The sequence below is a fragment of the Moschus berezovskii genome, chromosome 7 (genome assembly GCF_049115385.1).
Source record: "Moschus berezovskii isolate FMDL1 chromosome 7, NW_MosBer_1.0, whole genome shotgun sequence".
In the NCBI taxonomy this organism is placed as follows: domain Eukaryota; kingdom Metazoa; phylum Chordata; class Mammalia; order Artiodactyla; family Moschidae; genus Moschus; species Moschus berezovskii.
The window spans coordinates 60,127,513-60,147,680 of NC_142466.1; the positions used below are offsets into that span (position 1 = coordinate 60,127,513).

Sequence of the window (20,168 nt, forward strand, 5' to 3'; positions counted from 1 at the left end):
AGAAAACCCTTTAGAAAGAATTACACTATGAAAATAATGAATCCTAAAATTATGTATAGGCATATAAAAAAGACTTCCCTTTAAAACACTCCTTTAGGTTTGGTGTTAATACATGATTAGAACGCCATAAAATCTAATTTTCAGTTTAGTGAGTATAGCAAAATTCAACTTGATTCCTTTCTTATATTTATTAAAGTCAGGAGCTTTTAAAAAGTGTCCATTGCTCTTCTTGCTCCAAACACTTAAGTTACCTTTTTAAAGTCAAACTCCTAGGATCTTCATTCTCCAGTTCATCTTGTCCAAACTGTTCCAAAATGCTCCATCTCCCCTCCATATAATATAAACATGCATATGCACGTGTCACACTTCGGTCAAAGGTCTCCAGAAGTCTCTTTCTATTATGCTAAACCACCCATGCCTTCTACCGCCAGGCTTCAGCAACCTTGGCTTTCTCATGACAGTGTGTTGGCAGTCTTCACAGGTAAAGGGACTGTATCTGTCCAAATTCCAATTTCCAAGCAACAAGGAAGTGAGTCTTATTCTGCCATCTTCCCAAGCCCACTTCAAACCCAAAGTTATGAAAAATCTCTGATGATGTAAAAAAAACAAGGTCCTTTCAGTTCAGTTCAGTCGCTCAGTCGTGTCCGACTCTTTGCGACCCCATGAATCACAGCACGCCAGGCCTCCCTGTCCATCACCAACTCCCGGAGTTCACTCAAATCGAGTCAGTGATGCCATCCAGCCATCTCATTCTCTGCCATCCCCGTCTCCTCCTGCCCCCAATCCCTCCCAGCATCAGACTCCTTTCCAGTGAGTCAACTCGTCGCATGAGGTGGCCAAAGTATTGGAGTTTCAGGTCCTTTACTGTAGTTCTAATTCTTGGCAACTCTGCAAACTAAAACTAAGGTAACTAACAAGAGGGTCTAAAGTGTAATATCCATCAAAGGGTTGGTTCCTCATGTCCAACTGGACATGTCACATCCAATTCTTGGCAACCCCACAGACTGTAGTCCACCACACTTCTCTGTCTGTGGAATTCGCCAGGCAAGAATACTAGAGTGGGTAGCTGTTCCCTTCTCCAGGGGATCTTCCTGACCCAAGGATTGAACTCCTGCATTGCAGGCAGATTCTTAACCATCTGAGCCACAAGATTCTAAGTCCCTAAATCTGAAAGTCACCATTATTATCATCATCATCATTGTCATCATCAGCAACAAACTCATATCTTTGTTTCAAGTACTACAGTTTGATATTACCTTATTACTTATGGAAAATCCTGCTGAACTGTTCATTGACTACATTTTTCCCTACTAAATGACACATGTATCTTTTTGAACAATAAGTCAAACTTCTTAGTTTCAAAATAATTAAACAACATATTCTCTAGTGTTTGCCTGCACCACATATTTGCACTGTCAAACAACTTCCCTTTTGGCCGAGATCCCCAATTGCCTTTATTTCCCTTCTGTTCTGTCAGAGATAAATAGTTGTGGTTACTTAGTTTAGTTGAAGGCCCAGTTTCCCAGAGAATAGTTTTACAGATGTCCATAGCCAGAAAAGTATTTAAAACAGGTTGACTGGGGCCATTGGTTCTAAGACATTTATAGGAACTACAGAAGTCCTGGACCCTTTTCCCTCCATATTCTGGTAGAGGCAGAGGAAGCAAAGGAAAAAGGAAAAAAAAAAAAAAAGGCTTAAAGGGGTTTTCACCCTATTCTTGGGCTTCTCTTTCCTTTTTTAATTATTTCAGCCTGTTAATCACTTCCCTGTGTTAAATACTCCTGAGAAAACCTTGGTCTATCATGTTCAAGATGGATTGTTGAAAGGAGGAAAAACAGCTTTATATAAAACCCAAAACTGTCCTACATGAGACAATATGGAATTTTTGTGGTAATTCTGTGGCACCGAAGTCAATGGACAATTTCCAGCTTAGAAACCACTGTTTAGAAGTGATAGACCCCACTGAGGAAGATGAAAAAGAGGAGAGTAATTGATGACAGTATGCTGAGGACACAGTGCTTAAAGCTAACTGGGTCAAGACGGTAAACACTCCATGATGGGGAGAGAAGGAGGTGGCAGTTTAACCATAAAAGTCCTGCACAGTATCATCAAAAGGAAGGTAGGTGACTTTGCCATCCAAGTAGTATTACATAAACGAGCATAGATCAGTACCAGGAGACATTTCAATGAAGGAATATGGAATTCTGGCCCATATCCATGCTGTTGTGGAGTGGGAACACTTAACATTCCTGTCTGGTGAAACAGCAAAGATCTTTCATGCCTATTTCTAAATGTACATTTTTAATATACAATATAATGCTACTCTTTAACAAACTCTTTACTCCCTGCCTCTCTGCTGAAGCTTCCTGTGGTCTTGAAAGGGACTGTTAACCCAAGAATGGATCGCACTCTTTACGCATGAGTGAGTCTAGAGACACTCCATTAAGCCTTCCAGTATTTAATGGAAAGAGTCATCTCTCACCTCTGAGCAGATGAGCCAGCTGCTCGGTGATGAGCTCAGGAGCCTCCTGAAGGATCTCGTTCACCACCAGAGACGACGAAGACTCTCGGAACTCAAAGCCGGCGTCGCCCTGCTCCACTGGATTAATGACCTTGACAACTGCTGATTCTAAAGTTTTGTCCTCACTGGAAAGCAAATGGAGAACAAGAAGAGAAAAAGGGCATATTTTCTTACTTTCTGGAATTATTTAATCTCTGTTTCCACACAAATAACTTCCTCTTAATAACCAAAAGTAAGTTCACATGACTTATTATGTGTTTTCACATTTCATTTTAATTAATTACATCCCCAAGAGTCTTTGAAGACCTTCACACCTTAGCACTTCCATCTCTTGTTTGGCTGTTGGAAAATAATAATCACAACAATAATAATCATTGCTATAGCTAACCTTTACTGAGTTTCCACTACAGGCTGGACACTGTAATAAATACTTTCTCAGTATTATTATGTTTTATACTATAAACTGACTCCACTCAATGGGTTCTATTAAAATTCTTATTTTTACAGATGGGAAAAACAAAGCATGAAAAGGTTAAGAACTGTGACCATTACAAACACAGGGAATACGGCCAATACTCTGTAAAACTGTAAATGGAGTGTAACCTTTAAGTCTTGTGTAGAAATAAAATTAAATAACAGTGACCAAGGCCACACAGCCAGTAAGACTGCTGCTGCTGCTATTGCTATTTAGTCCCTAAGTCATGTCTGAAGCTTTGCAACCCTATGAACTATAGCCATCCAGGCTCTTCTGTCCATGGCATTTTCCAGGCAAGAACTGGAGTGGGTTGCCATTTCCTTTTCCAGGGGATCTTCCCAACCCAGGTATCAAACCCACATCTCCTGCTTGGCGTGTAGATTCTTTACCACTGAGCCACCTGGGAAGCCCTAGTAAGTAGACTACTTATATTTAAACTCTTAACTATCTGGATCCAAAATTTACACATTCAGTTGTGTTGCTGGAAAAAAATACTTCTAGCTTCTTTATTTCTGCGTCATTCTTTTTATGTGAGATATGGTTAGAGGCAGGAAGAAAGAGGTGGATAAAACTGACTTGATTCTTTCTGTCTGCCAAAACTCAAAGAATGGCAATGAAGGAAATGAAAATTGCAGTTTATTTTTGAAAAACATTCTATTGCATAAACAATTCTAAAGTAAGGCTTCACAACTTCAGTCTCAAAACCAGAATAAATGTTTCCATTTTAATTGGTAACAAAACTCTTCCTAAAATCTTAACTGACACAAATTTCATAGTTCCCTTCTTCAGCATCTTGCATTGCTTCTTTCCATATCTCCTTGTGTTATAGTTAGTTTGAAAAAGTTAACATACAAATTTAGTAAGCACATGATCAACCTGAACAATGATAATGGAAGTCTGTCAATAACCTATGAATAACTCTCAGCCAGTTAACAATCAATTAATAAGTGTTATTCAAAAGAATTTTGAGTGTTTTGAGTATCATGGGGATAAAAACAACCCTACAGAGGAAGATCATTTTCTAAACTCTGTATAACTGAATGAACTTCACAACTGACAATACAATGTATTCATACCTAAATACGCTTCCTTAGGAAAGTTAGATAAAAAATCAGATACTTGTACATTTTATTTCATGTATACTAACGTCAATGTCCATGGGTGAATGCCATATCAGTGATTAGAAAATGGGCAAAGTGTGCAAAAAACTATCACCTCAGATGGCTGAGATATTTAACTGGGGACTCTTCACTCACTAGCAACAGACAGCTTATCGAAATGAGACTCTTTGTGATGGGTTATAAGAACTGTGAAGACAGGAAATTTGTCTTATTCCTCTTTATGTATAATATCTGTAGATTCATGCACCAGTTAGCAACTCCTAAGTACTTACCGAAGGAAACAGAAGATCTGTGTTCTCATCCAGACCCTTCTATCAACTGCATGTGGTACTTTGGGCAAACCATTTGCGAATAGGTTTCGGGTTTCTTCTCCATACAACAAGGAGTTCAAATTACATGAACTTTATAGAATCCATCCTGCTTTTATAGTAAATGCTATGACTAAAGGAGCCAATGACTGAATGGCTTTCCTAGCCCATGGACATAATTTTCCATTTCACTACAAAGATTTTTTTCTTAAGAATTTTTCAGTTTTATTTAGCATTAATTTCAATCTTCATTATACATTTCCAGCATCAGTATAAAGGACTGTTGCATTGCTATAAGAAAGTGTTTGAAATGATTTAAAATTAAAATTTTGGTCTATTTTATAAGTATTTTCCATTCAAAGATGTCATATTTGAAATGCCAAAGTAAAAACAGAGGCTTGGCATAGCCCAAATTTTGCTGTAAGAGAAAAAAACACATTTCCTTTCTTCAAAATGTCCTCTGCCTTTAATACATCTTCCCAAACCACAAAAAACCTGAACAAGGTAATACTTGGCACAGAAAAATCTTTTTTAAAATATCAAACCTCCCTTCAGAGCCTTACCTTGCCAGTACATTGCTGCCAACAAGTGTTAGCGATAACTTCCCTTCATCATTTAGCTGATGCAGATTAATTTCATCTCGGAATATGTGGAATGATTCAGAGATATTTAGCTCTTCTAAAATAAACCTTGTTTCAGTGAAGTAATTGAATTCAGTTCTTGGTATGTTCAGCACGGGCAAACAGAGAACCCCTGGTGGGCTGACCTACCAAGAAAAAAGTTGACTGAATCACAGCAGCAGGAGGATAAAATACAACTACATTTTCTCAAGCCAGAGGGTAACTAGAAAGGGAATGACAGTCCTTGGGTCTCGCCAAACCACTTCACATTCATAACCAGTTTTTCCTGAACCCAATGAGCAGAGCCTTTTCCATGGATTAAGTGGTCCCTAATTTTTGTTAATCTCTTGTTACTCCACATGAAACTTCTCTTGCCTTTCTTGACATTTTTTATGTCTCATTTCACCCTCTCCACAATTTTAAAATACATACATTCTCTTCTTCCTAGGAAACAAATCTGCCCATCTTTTATGGCATCAGCAAAAAATCAGAATGATGACCGCAGGGAAAGGGAAGACTGTGTGTGTGTATGTGTGTGCTCTGCCATGTCCGACTCTTCGTGACCCTATGGACTATAGCCACCAGGCTCTCCTGTCCATGGAAATTTCTAGGCAAGAATACTAGAGTGGGTTGCCATTTCCTTCTCCAGGGGAGCTTCCTAACCCAGGGATCAGATTGGTGTCTCTTGTGTCTTCTTTGGCAGGTGGCTTCTTTACCAGCTGAGCCAACAGGGAAGCTCCAGGTAAAAACCGCACTGACAGAGAAAGACCCGGATGTCACATCTATATGGGGTGCCTCCCACTCAACTCCAGTCAATTGACTCCATGCAAAAAATTCCCAGTCCAGGACAGGCAAATCCTTAAGTTCCTCAAAAGAAGCTAGAAATCTAGATTTGGGGGTGTTATCTGTGATGTTAAATTGTTACAATGTCACAATAAACCTTTTAATTAAAAATACTGTGTAGGTTAGAGAAAACTTCAGATCTGGCTCACAGACTACCAGACTGTGATTTCTGTAAATGTTTTATATATTTAAAAAAAATTTTATGTTAACAAACCTCTTTTTAAAAAAACTATAATGATGGGGGAAACTGGAGATGGGTAGATGTTAGAGAATTTCAGATTCACAGTAATAAACTAATTTTTCCATGAGAATTTTAAAAATGAAGGTGCTTTTAAAAATTACTATAACTCTGTAGCAATAAACCCAAATATCACTGAGAAAATGTGGGGTTTGGAAAGACTGAATTTTCGCCTAAACTAAATGGCCTTTGTTCTCACATCATCACTAGCTCTTTCACAAGCATAGTGTTTATTATACAGTCTTAACATCTTTATCATCCATCTCCCCTTCCTAGCAGGGATTTTTGTCAGTTTTGTTCATGTTTCTAAGTGCATAAAATGGTCTGGCACAAAACAGATGTTTAATACATATTTGTCGAGTGAAATAAATGAATCACCTACTACTATGGTATACAAAGCCATTCCAACAAGATGGCTTTTATCCCACCTATCAGGCTAATACAGAATCACAACCATGTAATAATCATTACCAGTTTATGCACAACAAGATGTTTTTCCTTATTAATTGCTAGAGTTATACCTTACTCCTGATACTGAAACTTAAGTCAAGAGCCATGCAGTCTGAGCCTGTTCTAGCAGGACCTATTCTGGAATGGGGTCAGAAAGACTATGTTCTGGTCCCGACTCTGCTGTCGGACTTTGAGAAAGCCATTTTCCTCTCTGAGACTCAGTTTTCCCCATCCATAGAATGGGGTTTACCTACCAGAGTGAAAAGTAATTAAACAGAGTCAGACATGCGAAGCTGCAAACCCTGTCCTTCTACGCGTTCTTACTTTGAGAGGGAGTAGCCAGGTTCTCAGGAAAAATTAAAATGAAGATGCAGACCCATGATGGGAGCAGGGTACTGCAAATTAAGAGGAAGACACAGAGCTTAACAAATTCCCAGCATGTGACCCTTCAGTAATTCCATATTTGTCCCCATGCTTAGTCGTGAGTCTTGGAAGGAGAAAAAAGGCCACACATCTCCTTATTTTACTATGACAATTACTCTGCCCGCTCCTTTTGCTGGATGTTATTATATTCATTCAAGACATCAAGTTAGTGGCAGTGCTGTCATTATTATTATATGACTTCCTAAGAGTCCATGGAGAAAGCAATGGCAAGCCACTACAGTACTCTTGCCTGGAAAATCCCATGGATGGAGGAGCCTGGTAGGCTGCAGTCCATGGGGTCGCTACGAGTCAGACATGACTGAGCGACTTCACTTTCACTTTTCACTTTCACACATTGGAGAAGGAAATGGCAACCCACTCCAGTGTTCTTCCTGGAGAATCCCAGGGATGGGGGAGCCTGGTGGGCTGCCGTCTATGGGGTCACACAGAGTCGGACACGACTGAAGTGACTTAGCAGCAGCAGCTTAGCAGCAAGAGTCCATGACATGGTAATCTGACATGTTCATTTCAGAGAAAGAAGGATGAATTTAGGAGAAAATTCTCCTCCTTTACATAGGTGTAAACTGTACTTCCTTGAAGACTTAAGATCTGTCCCTGCAAAGGATTCTATGTGTGGGGGGAGTGAGTGGGTAGGTGTGTGTGTGTGCACACGCTTTCTAATGACTGTACAAGGGTTCAATGGTTCACTGTGGCATGGAAAATGAGAAAGAAACTTTCCTCTGGACAAAGTTGTGAGATTTTGAGCAACAGCTCCACAACCTAAGGCAACCTCTCTGATCCCATTAAGGAAAAAAAAAAAAAAGAATCCATGTCATGATCAGTCTAAAAACCAGTTTGGTTCAGGCAACTCTACTGTTCTCAAGACAAGCAATGCTTTTTTCCTAGAAGTCAAAAAACCCACTTAAGGGTGGGCAGGACTTGGGGGAGATAAATTAGGAGTTTGGGACTAACAGATACACATTACTATGTATATAATAGGTAATCAATAAGGACGTACTGTATAGCACAGGGAATTATACTTAATATCTTGTGACATAATGGAAAAGAATCTGAAAATCAAGTGTACAGCAAAGTAACTGAATCACTTTGCTGTACTCTTGAAATGAACACAATACTGAAAATTAACTATACGTCAATACAAAATAAATAAGAAAATAATCCCATTAATAAGATTGGTATTTAAATGCATGTCTTGACACAGGCACATTTCTCTCTTCATACCAATTAATCTCCCTTGTAAAGTTTAACAAATTTTAAGATAAATCTGATAGAATGTCACATGTGACATCAGAATATTTTACCTGGCACTTAGTCAGCTGCTGCCCTAAAGTAATTCTTGCCACCTATGGCTCATTCTGGAAGGCTGGGTTTCATGTGCATGTAAATCATTGCAGATCAGCTATGCACACTGTCAGAATCAAGGATCCAAACAAAATTGGAGTAAAACAAATTGTACTCCAGAAAACTAAAAATTGTGTGAAATCAAACATAGCACCAAGACACTCACAATATACTTGTTTAGGCTTTAAAGTGATGCTTTAATATGAATTTATGGAATGGATATTTTTAAACAATTTATTGAAAGAAAGGTCTTTTCCACCTCCACTGGCATGTTATAGCATGGCTTCACAGAATACGAAGACTCTGACTCAAGGGAGATTGTTGTTAACTGAGAATGACCTTGCTGTACAAAATCAGGCTAAGAGGCAAAAACAGAATACAGATGTGGAAGGTAACACCTCTATTACTGAAAATCCAGCCAGTGTGCTCTATGCTTCAGGTAATGTTCACAGATTATTCTGCACATATTTTTCTACTCCCAAGGGCAAGATTATCCAACAAGAATGATAAAGGCAGACAAGAAATTCCGACACTTACTTTTGTCAGTTCTCTGACTTTCCATAAAAGCAATCAACAATTATAAAATTTTTAAATTTTTTATTTGAAAAAATCAATCCTATTGAAATAAATATTTATGCAGAGACTCAGTAAGAAATAATTAGAACAATGCCTAACATGTAGTAAGTGACCAATAAATATTTGTTGATTAATTAATTATAATACATTGTTCTTTGCAACAATAAACCAGAACATGAAAAATTAAGTTAGTAGCTTCTTTGTTTTTCCGGAAAACATTTGTTTATAAAAGTGACATCATAATTCAAATATAAAAAGCATAATCTTGGGGTTCCCTGGTGGCTCAGTAGCAAAGAATCCATCCACCAATGCAGGGGACAGAGGTTCAATCCCTGATCTGGGAAGATACCATGGAGCAACTAAGCCCGTGCACCACAATTATTAAACCTGTTCTTTAGAGCCCAGGAGCTGCAACTATTGAGCCTGTGTGCTGCAACTACTGAAGCCCAAGTACCTTAGAGCCTGTGCTCCACAACAAAAGAAGCCACCACAGTAAGAAGCCCATGCACCACAACCAGAGTAGCCCCTGCTCCCTGCACCTAGAGAAAGACCAGTGAGGCAATGAAGACCCAGCACAGCCAAAAATAAAAAATAAATAAATAAGTAATTTCTTAAAAAATACATGACCTTCTTTCCACTCACCTTGTCTAGAAAGTAAGCATATGTGAAGGCAGAAATGAGAGAATCCAAATCACAGGATTTATGTCCAATAACCACATGGACCTTCTCTAAGCGTTTGCTTCGATTCTGAAACAAATTCAAATAAAACATCACAATTTAACAACAGATTAACATAAAGTGGATATTTTTCCATTTTTTAAAGTATGTATGCCTTAGCTATATTCAGACACAATTGCAAAAATTCATAAATGTATCTTGAGGTTTTATATAAGGGCCTAAAATGGTACAACATGTTTAACATTCAGAAATGCTCATTCAAATTTTAGTTAGTTGTCAAGAACAGAAAATTATTGGTTCACAACCTTGGGAACTTTTCTGCGTGAAAACTGAAACTGGTCCCCATATACAGAGAACAAGGGGAGACTGAAGAAGATGCACCCCGTTCCAGATGGGTGGGTGGCAGGTTCAATAAGCAAGGGAACCTCCTTACAAGGCTTGTCTTGGGCAGCCACAAGACAGGTGTATCTCCACACCTGCCCACCAGAATCTTAAAAGTTTATGTAGAGGCCTTAACTGGCTTCCATGACACATGGTCTCAACAACACATTGTTCACTCAAGGTTGTGTCCATAAAAATAGTTCCTGTTGTGGGATTGATGGGCAGACTGTAAATTTCAAGGACAGGGGAGGGGAAGAGGAACCTCCAATTGCCAGAGACTAGCTCTCAGGTCAACTGGTAGTCACATGCTCTCAATGTCCTCCTCCAACAAAAATGTGGTTGTATTAACATCATCCACAAAGTAACTTGATATGAACTATATCTCCAAGTCAAAACTTTTTAGTAAAAGATTATTTGTGTCTAAAGAACAGTTCCACAGTATTTTACATCATTTCTTTAAACAAGATGTTCTTCTCACTTTGAGAGAAAAAATGGCTTTTTTCATATGTCCCTGGTGTGCGACACTATTTGGTAGAAATTTATTTTTTTCATGCCACATTTTGAGTGACAGAATATGCCCTCTCTGAATTATATTCTATAATTTAACAAATAAAAGTGGTTGAAATGTTTTTCTTCCCTCCAGAGAAAGTAACATGATCAGCATTATTGAATAAGTTGCTATTAAAGAGTGCATATTGTCACTTCTCTGAAAGAGAAGACATATATACTGTTTTCTTTCCTGGTTAACTCAACAGTTGCTTAAAATTCTTTATAGAAGGCTGACCTCCTTATAATACACTGGATTAGAAGTGCTAAAGAACCAATCACAACCAGAAAATTCCACAACAAAACTGTCCAATAACGATAAGGATAACCTAAATTGACATATTTATGGAATGTCAGGGATGACACTTATGTATACTTCCTCAGCTCTTCATCCTTTGTTTTCTCTTTTCATGACTTACTAGAAAGCCAACTTGATCGTAATACTGCTTAAAAAGCTACTCAAAAAATCCACTGTTCATGATTATTTCAATTAAAAAAAAAACACTTGTTATTCCTTTTTCTACAGAACAAAGAAAAAGGATTTTTTAGTAACTTACTAGGCCTCTTACAACTGAATCTATAGACGTGTTGGTGTTTGTAGAGAACTACCATATCAGACTCAGAAACTAGTTATTCAACAACCAAACTGTGACCCGAGGAACATAACAAGGTAAATCTTGGAGGAGGCTCAATCAAAGAGTCTGTCAACATAGAGAATGATGGCAGGATCAATACTGCATGTAAGTTGTCCTGTATGCAATATCGTAAATTAAAACAAATATGTATATTTTAAAATATATTGACATGTTGATCTTCAGTAAAATAATAGGATTTTAAAATGTTATAAACACTCTGAAGATAATTATAACCACTGCCCCTCCCATCACCGCCTGTAGCTCCCACTCTTTCCTCTCCCACCTTCCTTCCCTCAACCTCATAACTTTACAGCTAGTCCACTTGTACTTTTTGAGGATTCTAGTCTAGACCCAGTTCTTACTTCCAGAGCCAGACTGCTTCCCATGTGCAAGACTGTCAGATTTAGAGGTACAGAAAGAAATTGGGATAAATGCAATTACTCCATTACAACACAAACAAATGCATTAAGAAATCATATTACTGTAGACTGTTGTTCTTCCGAGAAGCTCGAAGGTCTAAGTAGACATTACGTCATTTCTCCTCCCATATCTCTTGGAAGGCAGACAGTAAGAAGATTCACAACACTTTTTATAGGTCAGTAGAGGCTGTTAGAGGACTAGGATTGTTCCCAGAGCCCGTGACCCGGTACAAGGAGCTCTGTCTCTTCTGCCCTGCACTGATCACACCATAATGACTTCAGTATCTACAAAATGATCAGGGATGGGGATCGAGGGGGCAAAGAGAATGTTAAATACGCCTGTTAAATACAGTAAGGCTTCATAAAAGTATAGCATTAAAATTACTCCAAAACTGATCTATCTGCCTCCTTGTCTAGATTCGGTAATTCCTCGGCACAGCTCTGTATTCAACACTCGACTTGCACCAAAGAGGACATGGGGGAAAATAAGAAGACTTCGGAGTCAATGCATTTCCAAGCCCAAACCAACTATTAATTAGAAAGAGAAAGGAGCTAAATACAATGGTGAGCCCAAACATGATGGGCCAATTCTCACAACTGGGGAATGGTCTAAGATTAGGATTATTCATCCTTCTTCATTTAAAGAGAAAAAAGCATGTATCAACTTGCAGGTCAGGCTGTAGAAGATCCCAACACAAACCTTAGAGAGTTTTTTTTTTTTTTGGTGCCCACATCCCACTGTTTTCATGTTTTCTTATTTGTTTCCTGAATCCCCTTCTTCTCATATATCAAGTTCCTTCAGAGTCATTACTTCTTCCAGCATCATTTACTATGTCTGCCACCTCCAGTCAATGCCCCAGTTCCCAGGCTCCAACACTATCTTCCCACCTCCATCATTCTGGTGGCCATCCTATCAGGGATCTATCTGCCTCTTCACTAGCAATTCCATAGCAAATCCATGCCAATGAGTACTGCCAGGTTAATGTGTTACTCACCAAGGTAACATACTTTCATTTTAAAGAGACCTTCCAGGAATTATGCCACAATCCAAAAAGATGACTAGAAATTTCAAGCTGGCTAAAACTGTTAGACTAAACAAAAGGGACATCATAATCAGAAGGTTCCTTTGGTGACCCTTAAAATGGTAGACTCAACCTCAAAAAAACATTCCATGTTCCTAAGAGCCTGATTCCTACCCAAACCCACTAAGACATAATTCAGTTCAGTTCAGTTCAGTCACTCAGTCGTGTCCGACTCTCTGCGACCCCATGAATCACAGCACGCCAGGCCTCCCTATCCATCACCAACTCCCGGAGTTCACTCAAACTCATGTCCATCGAGTCGGTGATGCCATCCAGCCATCTCATCCTCTGTCGTCCCCTTCTCCTCCCGCCCCCAATCCCTCCCAGCATCAGAGTCTTTTCCAGTGAGTCAACTCGTCGCATGAGGTGGCCAAAGTATTGCAGTTTCAGCTTTAGCATCAGTCCTTCCAATGAACACCCAGGATTGATCTCTTTTAGAATGGACTGGTTGGATCTCCTTGCAGTCCAAGGGACTCTCGAGAGTCTTCTCCAGCACCACAGTTCAAAAGCATCAATTCTTCAGCGCTCAGCTTTCTTCACAGTCCAACTCTCACATCCACACATGACCACGGGAAAAACCATAGGCTTGACTAGACGGACCTTGGTTGGTAAAGTAATGTCTCTGCTTTTTAATATGCCATCTAGGTTGGTCATAACTTTCCTTCCAAGGAGGAAGCGTCTTTTAATTTCCTGGCTGCAATCAGCATCTGCAGTGATTTTGGAGCCCAAATGGCAAAAGTCAAGTATCGTAGTAACCAGGCTTAGACAGATTTCTGCATGCTTGGAGGAATAAAACATGAAATTAGTTACACAGGCTCAACCAGTAGGTGAACTCAAGGAATGTGCAGAATTTGGCTTTTCAAAACAGAGGTCAACAGCCAAAGAATACAGGTCCCACTTTCAAACTTCCTACCACAAATGACCTTGGCTGTATGATCAGAGTAAAAACAGGGGTCAGAAAAAGAAAGTCAGAAAAGTCTGGGACTGAGTTCAAGGGTCTGGGGCTGGTAACAGGGTATCCTTAAGGTACCTGGTCCACTCTGCATCAATGGCTCCACCTGCAGGGGCAACAATGAAACTGGTTCACAGAACTGACAAGAGACTCATGACCACAATGATATCCTGCGCTTCTCACAGTAGGCCTGTGGGCCCTTCCTGTGTCACATCCCTATATATTCATAGACTCATAGATGCTCAATCTTAAAGTCCATGTCCCTTGACACAATTCAAACTGGGGTCTAGAGTATTTGCAAACAAACAAATTATGCCCAAATAAAAGTGACCTATGTACAATTTTATCAATTCAATTAATTATTGTCATTCAACTAATAAAATCCTGTTTGTGTGCCAGGCAGTATACTAATCTCTAAGGATACGGCACTGAACCAAACAGACAAAAATCCCAGCCCCCATGGCACTTGCATTTTAGTGTAAGGAGAGAAAAAGGGCCAATAATTAGAAAAGGCTGAATAGAAGGCTAGGGTGCCCTGGGATGAGGTTCATTGAGAAGGTGATATTAATAAAGATCTAAAGTGAAGAAAAGGGACCTCCAGTTATCTCAGGCCAAGGTACAAAGTGAGACAATGCCCAGAATGTTCCAACAAATAGTTATTGCCTAGCATATACATTTTCAAAATGTGACTTTATAAACTCCCAGCTAGGAGAGAATAGATTTGGCAGGAAAACAGCCATCCCCTGATCTTGATATAAGAACACCAAGCATTAAGGAATCTCAGGAGACAGAGATTTATCATCTTCTATCTACATCCAGTGCTGAGTAAGCCCAAAACAAAATGGAATCTTCATAATGGGTTGAAATAGATAACTGTACTCAATTTATATTATACCTTGAACTTCTGACTAGATGAACAGAATCTCTCCATAATCAACATACAAAAGAAAATCTATTGAATATGCCAGTATTCCAGATCACAATCTTCATATGCTTTCAAAGTGTAATCCTATACATCACTAAAATGAGATTTCTTCATGAAGTTTCTTACCTCTTTTTAAAAGCAAAGAAATATCTAAGCATTAAGATTCAACCACCCATGACTTGTCAGGCAAAAGCACTTTCAAACACACTCTGATCAAAACAGAATTGATCAGAGAGAGGGCTTCCAGAGTCCTGTCATAAGCTCAGGCCCCTCCATCGTTTTTTTAAATAACTCCACCCTCTGAGAAACAGAGCTGTTCTACCTAGAACTTTATATCCAGAGCCCTACAACTAACCTTAGTCAACAAGCCCTTGCAACACAGTTATACTATGGTTTCTCCATACCCATCCTACTCAACTTTCTTTTCTTAAAAATCCTAGGCAAATGTTTTCAAAAATAATGAATTGAAATGATCGTTATAGACAAAGCCTATAGAAGTTGGAGAGTCCCCTTCATCGCACACTGATGCAGAGCCTATTTCTTAGTTCCTCATCTTTAACCAGAAAATGAAGATGCCAGAGAAAAAGAAGTCATTTGAATTTACTGGATAGTATCTCCAAGGAAATCCAGGAACAGAAACAGTTGGCAGTTGACTATTTCTAACTCCAAGTCAGTGAGGGGTTGGAATGAGGGGTCTTCCTTCCCGGAGGCTGGCTCTGGGTGGCACAGAAAAAGGCTCAGTTCCTCCCCAGAAGAACCCTGTGTACTGAAGGCTGCCATGATTCTAAATCAGGAGACTCACATATGGGCAAGAGGAAATCTTACATGCTACTAACGTCCCTTTCGGTCCCCATCTCCAGGCCAGCCACAGTCACCAGGAAAGTCAGGAGGGAGGGATGCATAAGGAACCACAGCCAAAAGAGCAGCAGGGACAAAGGGAGCTGTGCAGTGCCCAGAGCAACCTGATCCTCCAAAGGCAAGGACAAAAGCCCCTGATCATCTCTCTCGAATATGGATAAAGTCACATTCTTTGTTTGGTAAATGAGCGAGATGCCTTTTGTTATTGGCCTTGGGTTTAAGATGATGTCTAGAACTTCTGACCTCCTGAACATCTCATAATTTTACCACTATCTGAGAAAAGCTTGGGACTCAGAGGGAGCACAGGCTGGAGGGAACAGTGTGACATTAATTAAAAGTTTAAAAAAGCAAAGAAGAAAACTTATCACTTTGTGAAAAGTCCCCAGAACACAGGAATTTCCTCCACCGACTGAAATTTTTGTATTTTATTCTTTATTTTTGTTTCTTTTTCTGGTAAGGAAAGAAATACATGTCATTATAAAAAACCAGACACAACAAAAATTAATAAAACAATGATAACCATTGTTAACATATTGTTGAATATTCCACATTTTAAATTTACACAAGTATACTAACACATATACTTTACAAAAACAGGGTTCTTCTCTACTTACAATAGCTAGGACATGAAAGCAACTTAGATGTCCATCAACAGATGAATGGATAAAGAAACTGTGGTACATATATACAACGGAATATTACCCAGCCATAAAAAGGAATGCATTTGAGTCAGTTCTAATGAGGTGGATGAACCTACAGCCTATTATACAGAGTGAAGTAAGTCAGAAAGACAAAAAAATAAACAAACACCTTCAAACCAGGGCTCTGTGGGGTAGGAGATGGGAGGGAAGCTCAAGAGGGAGGGGATATATGTATACTTATAACTGGTTCATGTTGATGTATGGCAGAAACCAACACAATATTATAAAGCAATTATCCTTCAATTAAAAATATTTTCTTTTTTTAAAATGGAGTGCTTCTATTCCCAGTCTTTAGAGACTTCCTATTTTCACTTAACAGTATACTATGGACCTTTTTCCATGATCCAAACTACAGATATTCTTCATTCTTTCTGGCTTAATGGTATCAATTGTGAGGATACATCCCTATGTATGAAGGAGGGGTGAAGGAGGGGTGTGGGAGTTGGTATATGTATATACCAACTTGAATCATCATACGTGCTTTTTTAAAAATCTCTATGATATTGCCAAATAGGATACTCTGGCCCACTGGCTACCTCGTTTAGTCCAGTTTCATTCTAACAGTCAGTTAATAAATAATAAGTGATTGGGAAGCTGTAACTGATTTCTTCCGAGAGCTGTACCTCAGGTTATGCGTAAAAACAAAAACGTTTACCAGAATCTACAAATTCAGGACATAGACATTTTATATTTAATTTTCTCATAGATGTCCAAATTTAATTGGTGACGTACTGGATGAATATAAACCAGCGAATTAGGAAAAGGCAAAAAGCTTTCAATGACGAAACTCAAATGATTTTGACATAATTTAATTGTCTCAGTCAGTACTGACAAAACTGAAACTTAATCAAGTCAGAGAAGCACAGTCCATAACCTCCCTGCTCACCGCCCTCCCACCTCACCTCAATAACATTTTCCTTCAGCCTCTCTTTGACATGCTGAAGGCCCTCTTTTAGTATCTCTCATTTGGGAAAAATAAGGGACAAGAGTCCATCTGAGCAAATTCAGCTCTAATTGCCAACATCCGCTGGATCATGGAGAAAGCAAGAGAGTTCCAGAAAAACATCTATTTCTGCTTCATTGACTATGCCAAAGCCTTTGATTGTGTGGATCAAAATAAACTGTGGAACATTTTGAAAGACATGGGAATCCCAGATCACCTGACCTGCCTCTTGAGAAACCTGTATGCAGGTCAGGAAGCAACAGTTAGAACTGGACATGGAACAACAGACTGGTTCCAAATAGGAAAAGGAGTACATCAAGGTTGTATATTGTCACTCTGCTTATTTAACTTATATGCAGAGTACATCATGAGGAACGCTGGGCTGGAAGAAGCACAAGCTGGAATCAAGATTGCTGGGAGAATTATCAATAACCTCAGATATGCAGATGACACCACCCTTATGGCAGAAAGTGAAGAGGAACTCAAAGGCCTTTTGATGAAAGTGAAAGAGGAGAGTGAAAAGGTTGGCTTGAAGCTCAACATTCAGAAAACTAAGATCATGGCATCTGGTCCCATCACGTCATGGGAAATAGATGGGGAAACAGTGGAAGCAGTGTCAGACTTTTTTGGGCTCCAAAATCACTTCGGATGCTGATTGCAGCCATGAAATTAAAAGACGCTTGCTCCTTGAAAGGAAAGTTATGACCAGCCTAGATAGCATATTAAAAAGCAGAGACATTACTTTGCCAACCAAGGTCTGTCTAGTCAAGGCTATGGTTTTTCCCGTGGTCATGTATGGATGTGAGAGTTGGACTGTGAAGAAAGCTGATCGCCGAAGAATTGATGCTTTTGAACTGTGGTGCTGGAGAAGACTCTTGAGAGTCCCTTGGACTGCAAGGAAATCCAACCAGTCCATTCTAAAAGAGATCAATCCTGGGTGTTCATTGGAAGGACTGATGCTAAAGCTGAAACTCCGATACTTTGGCCACCTCATGTGACGAGTTGACTCACTGGAAAAGAGTCTGATGCTAGGAGGGATTGGGGGTAGGAGGAGACAGGGACGGCAGAGAATGAGATGGCTGGATGGCATCACCGACTCGATGGACATGAGTTTGAGTGAACTCTGGGAGTTGGTGAGGGACTGGTAGGCCTGGTGTGCTGTGGGTTCATGGGGTCGCAAAGAGTCGGACACGACTAAGTGACTGAACTGAACTGAACTGAACTGATGGACCTTTTTCCATGATCCAAACTACAGATATTCTTCATTCCTTCTGGCTTAATGGTATCAATTGTGAGGATACATCCCTATGTATGAAGGAGGGGTGAAGGAGGGGTGTGGGAGTTGGTATATGTATATACCAACTTGAATCATCATACGTGCTTTTTTAAAAATCTCTATGATATTGCCAAATAGGACACTCTGGCCCACTGGCTACCTCGTTTAGTCCAGTTTCATTCTAACAGTCAGTTAATAAATAATAAGTGACTGGGAGGCTGTAACTGATTTCTTCCGAGAGCTGTACCTCAGGTTATGCGTAAAAACAAAAACGTTTACCAGAATCTACAAATTCAGGACATAGACATTTTATATTTAATTTTCTCATAGATGTCCAAATTTAATTGGTGACGTACTGGATGAATATAAACCAGCGAATTAGGAAAAGGCAAAAAGCTTTCAATGACGAAACTCAAATGATTTTGACATAATTTAATTGTCTCAGTCAGTACTGACAAAACTGAAACTTAATCAAGTCAGAGAAGCACAGTCCATAACCTCCCTGCTCACCGCCCTGCCAACTCACCTCAATAACATTTTCCTTCAGCCTCTCTTTGACATGCTGAAGGCCCTCTTTTAGTATCTCTCATTTGGGAAAAATAAGGGACAAGAGTCCATCTGAGCAAATTCAGCTCTAAGTGGCTCAGACTGCGCATCTGTAACCCCTCTAGATGGTCCAATGTAGAGGTCATTGTGAGAAGGCAGTGGGGGAGCCAAAAGCTACACTCAGCTATTATTGCCCAAGGCTCTTCTTCTTGGGTTGGCAACTGGGTCCCCAGAGCCCTTGGGGTCAGGATTGCTTTAGCTGGGGCATTTGACACTGACTCAAACATTCATTGTTCTTTTCAACTGAATCCATCTTCCTCAACCTGTTTGCTACCCATCTTGAAAATACAATGTTCTCAAAAGAAATGGCTTCACATATTGTTTTCATACTTCCTCAATCATAACAATGATTTGGGCTGGAATTGTTATTTCACTGAAAACATTTAATTTTTTATATTTTTGTTCAAGATCCTCTTACTGACAATGTCCTAAAGGACAGTTTGCAGGGACAACACCATTATTTTTCCTCCACAGCTTCAACCAGAAAAGGTCAAGGATGATCTCCCCAAAATCCTTACCTTTTCTGAAGAGTCCCTTTAGCAATTGTCCTACATATTATCATTTTCAGCCATTCTACTTTTGGGGGAACTGTGTCCATACATTTATTACCAACTTGATGGGGTAGCTCTTTAATTTCCTTTCAGTACTGCTTCCTTTCAGCTGAAACAGATGCCCCATCCCAGAAGTCTGTCCTCCGTGGTTTCACCGATTTTAATAATCTCTCAACCTTCCTCTTTTCAGACTTTAGAACTACAGTGTTTCCATCTAGCCTCATGTAGAGGTACATCTGGGTCCACACAGCTTTCTGGCCTTCTGGGTCTTTAACCCCTTTGTTATGCTTAGATCTTGCTGTGAACTGAATCACGCACCTCAAAACTCAAACGTCAAAGCCCTATTCCCAATGTGGGGGTATTTGGAGACGGAATTTTTGAAAAATAATTGGGTATAGATTTAGTCGTGAGGGTAGGGCTCTCAGGATGAAATTAGTGCTCTTGTAACACAGCAGAGTGCTTGTGCTCTTTATTTCTCTCTTTCTGTCTCCCTCCACTGTGTGAGACCAGAAGAAGGAGGCTTTCTGGAAGTCCAGAAGGTGGTTCTCACCAGGACCTAACCATGCCAGTACCTTGATCTTGGACTTCCAGTCTTCAGGACTGTGAGAAATAAATTTACAGTGTTTAAGTCACCCAGTCTATGGGTGGCTTTAAGTTAACCTTAAATTAAGATTTAAG

General features: G+C 39.5%; 1 protein-coding gene across 6 annotated transcripts in view; it reads right to left on the reverse strand.

The window, feature by feature from the left end:
- Positions 1-20,168, reverse strand: part of PRUNE2 (prune homolog 2 with BCH domain) — a 308,955-nt gene that overhangs the window by 241,038 nt on the left and 47,749 nt on the right. For 5 of the 6 annotated variants that reach the window (XM_055426909.2, XM_055426908.2, XM_055426911.2 and 2 more), the window contains exons 2-4: positions 9,580-9,684; positions 4,989-5,191; positions 2,483-2,646 (exon numbers count right to left, since the gene is read on the reverse strand). In XM_055426909.2, the coding sequence (XP_055282884.2) occupies positions 2,483-2,646; positions 4,989-5,191; positions 9,580-9,684 (472 nt within the window). Of the gene's footprint in view, positions 1-2,482; positions 2,647-4,988; positions 5,192-9,579; positions 9,685-20,168 lie in introns of those variants that run through there. The other variant, XM_055426912.2, reaches the window with a different exon arrangement.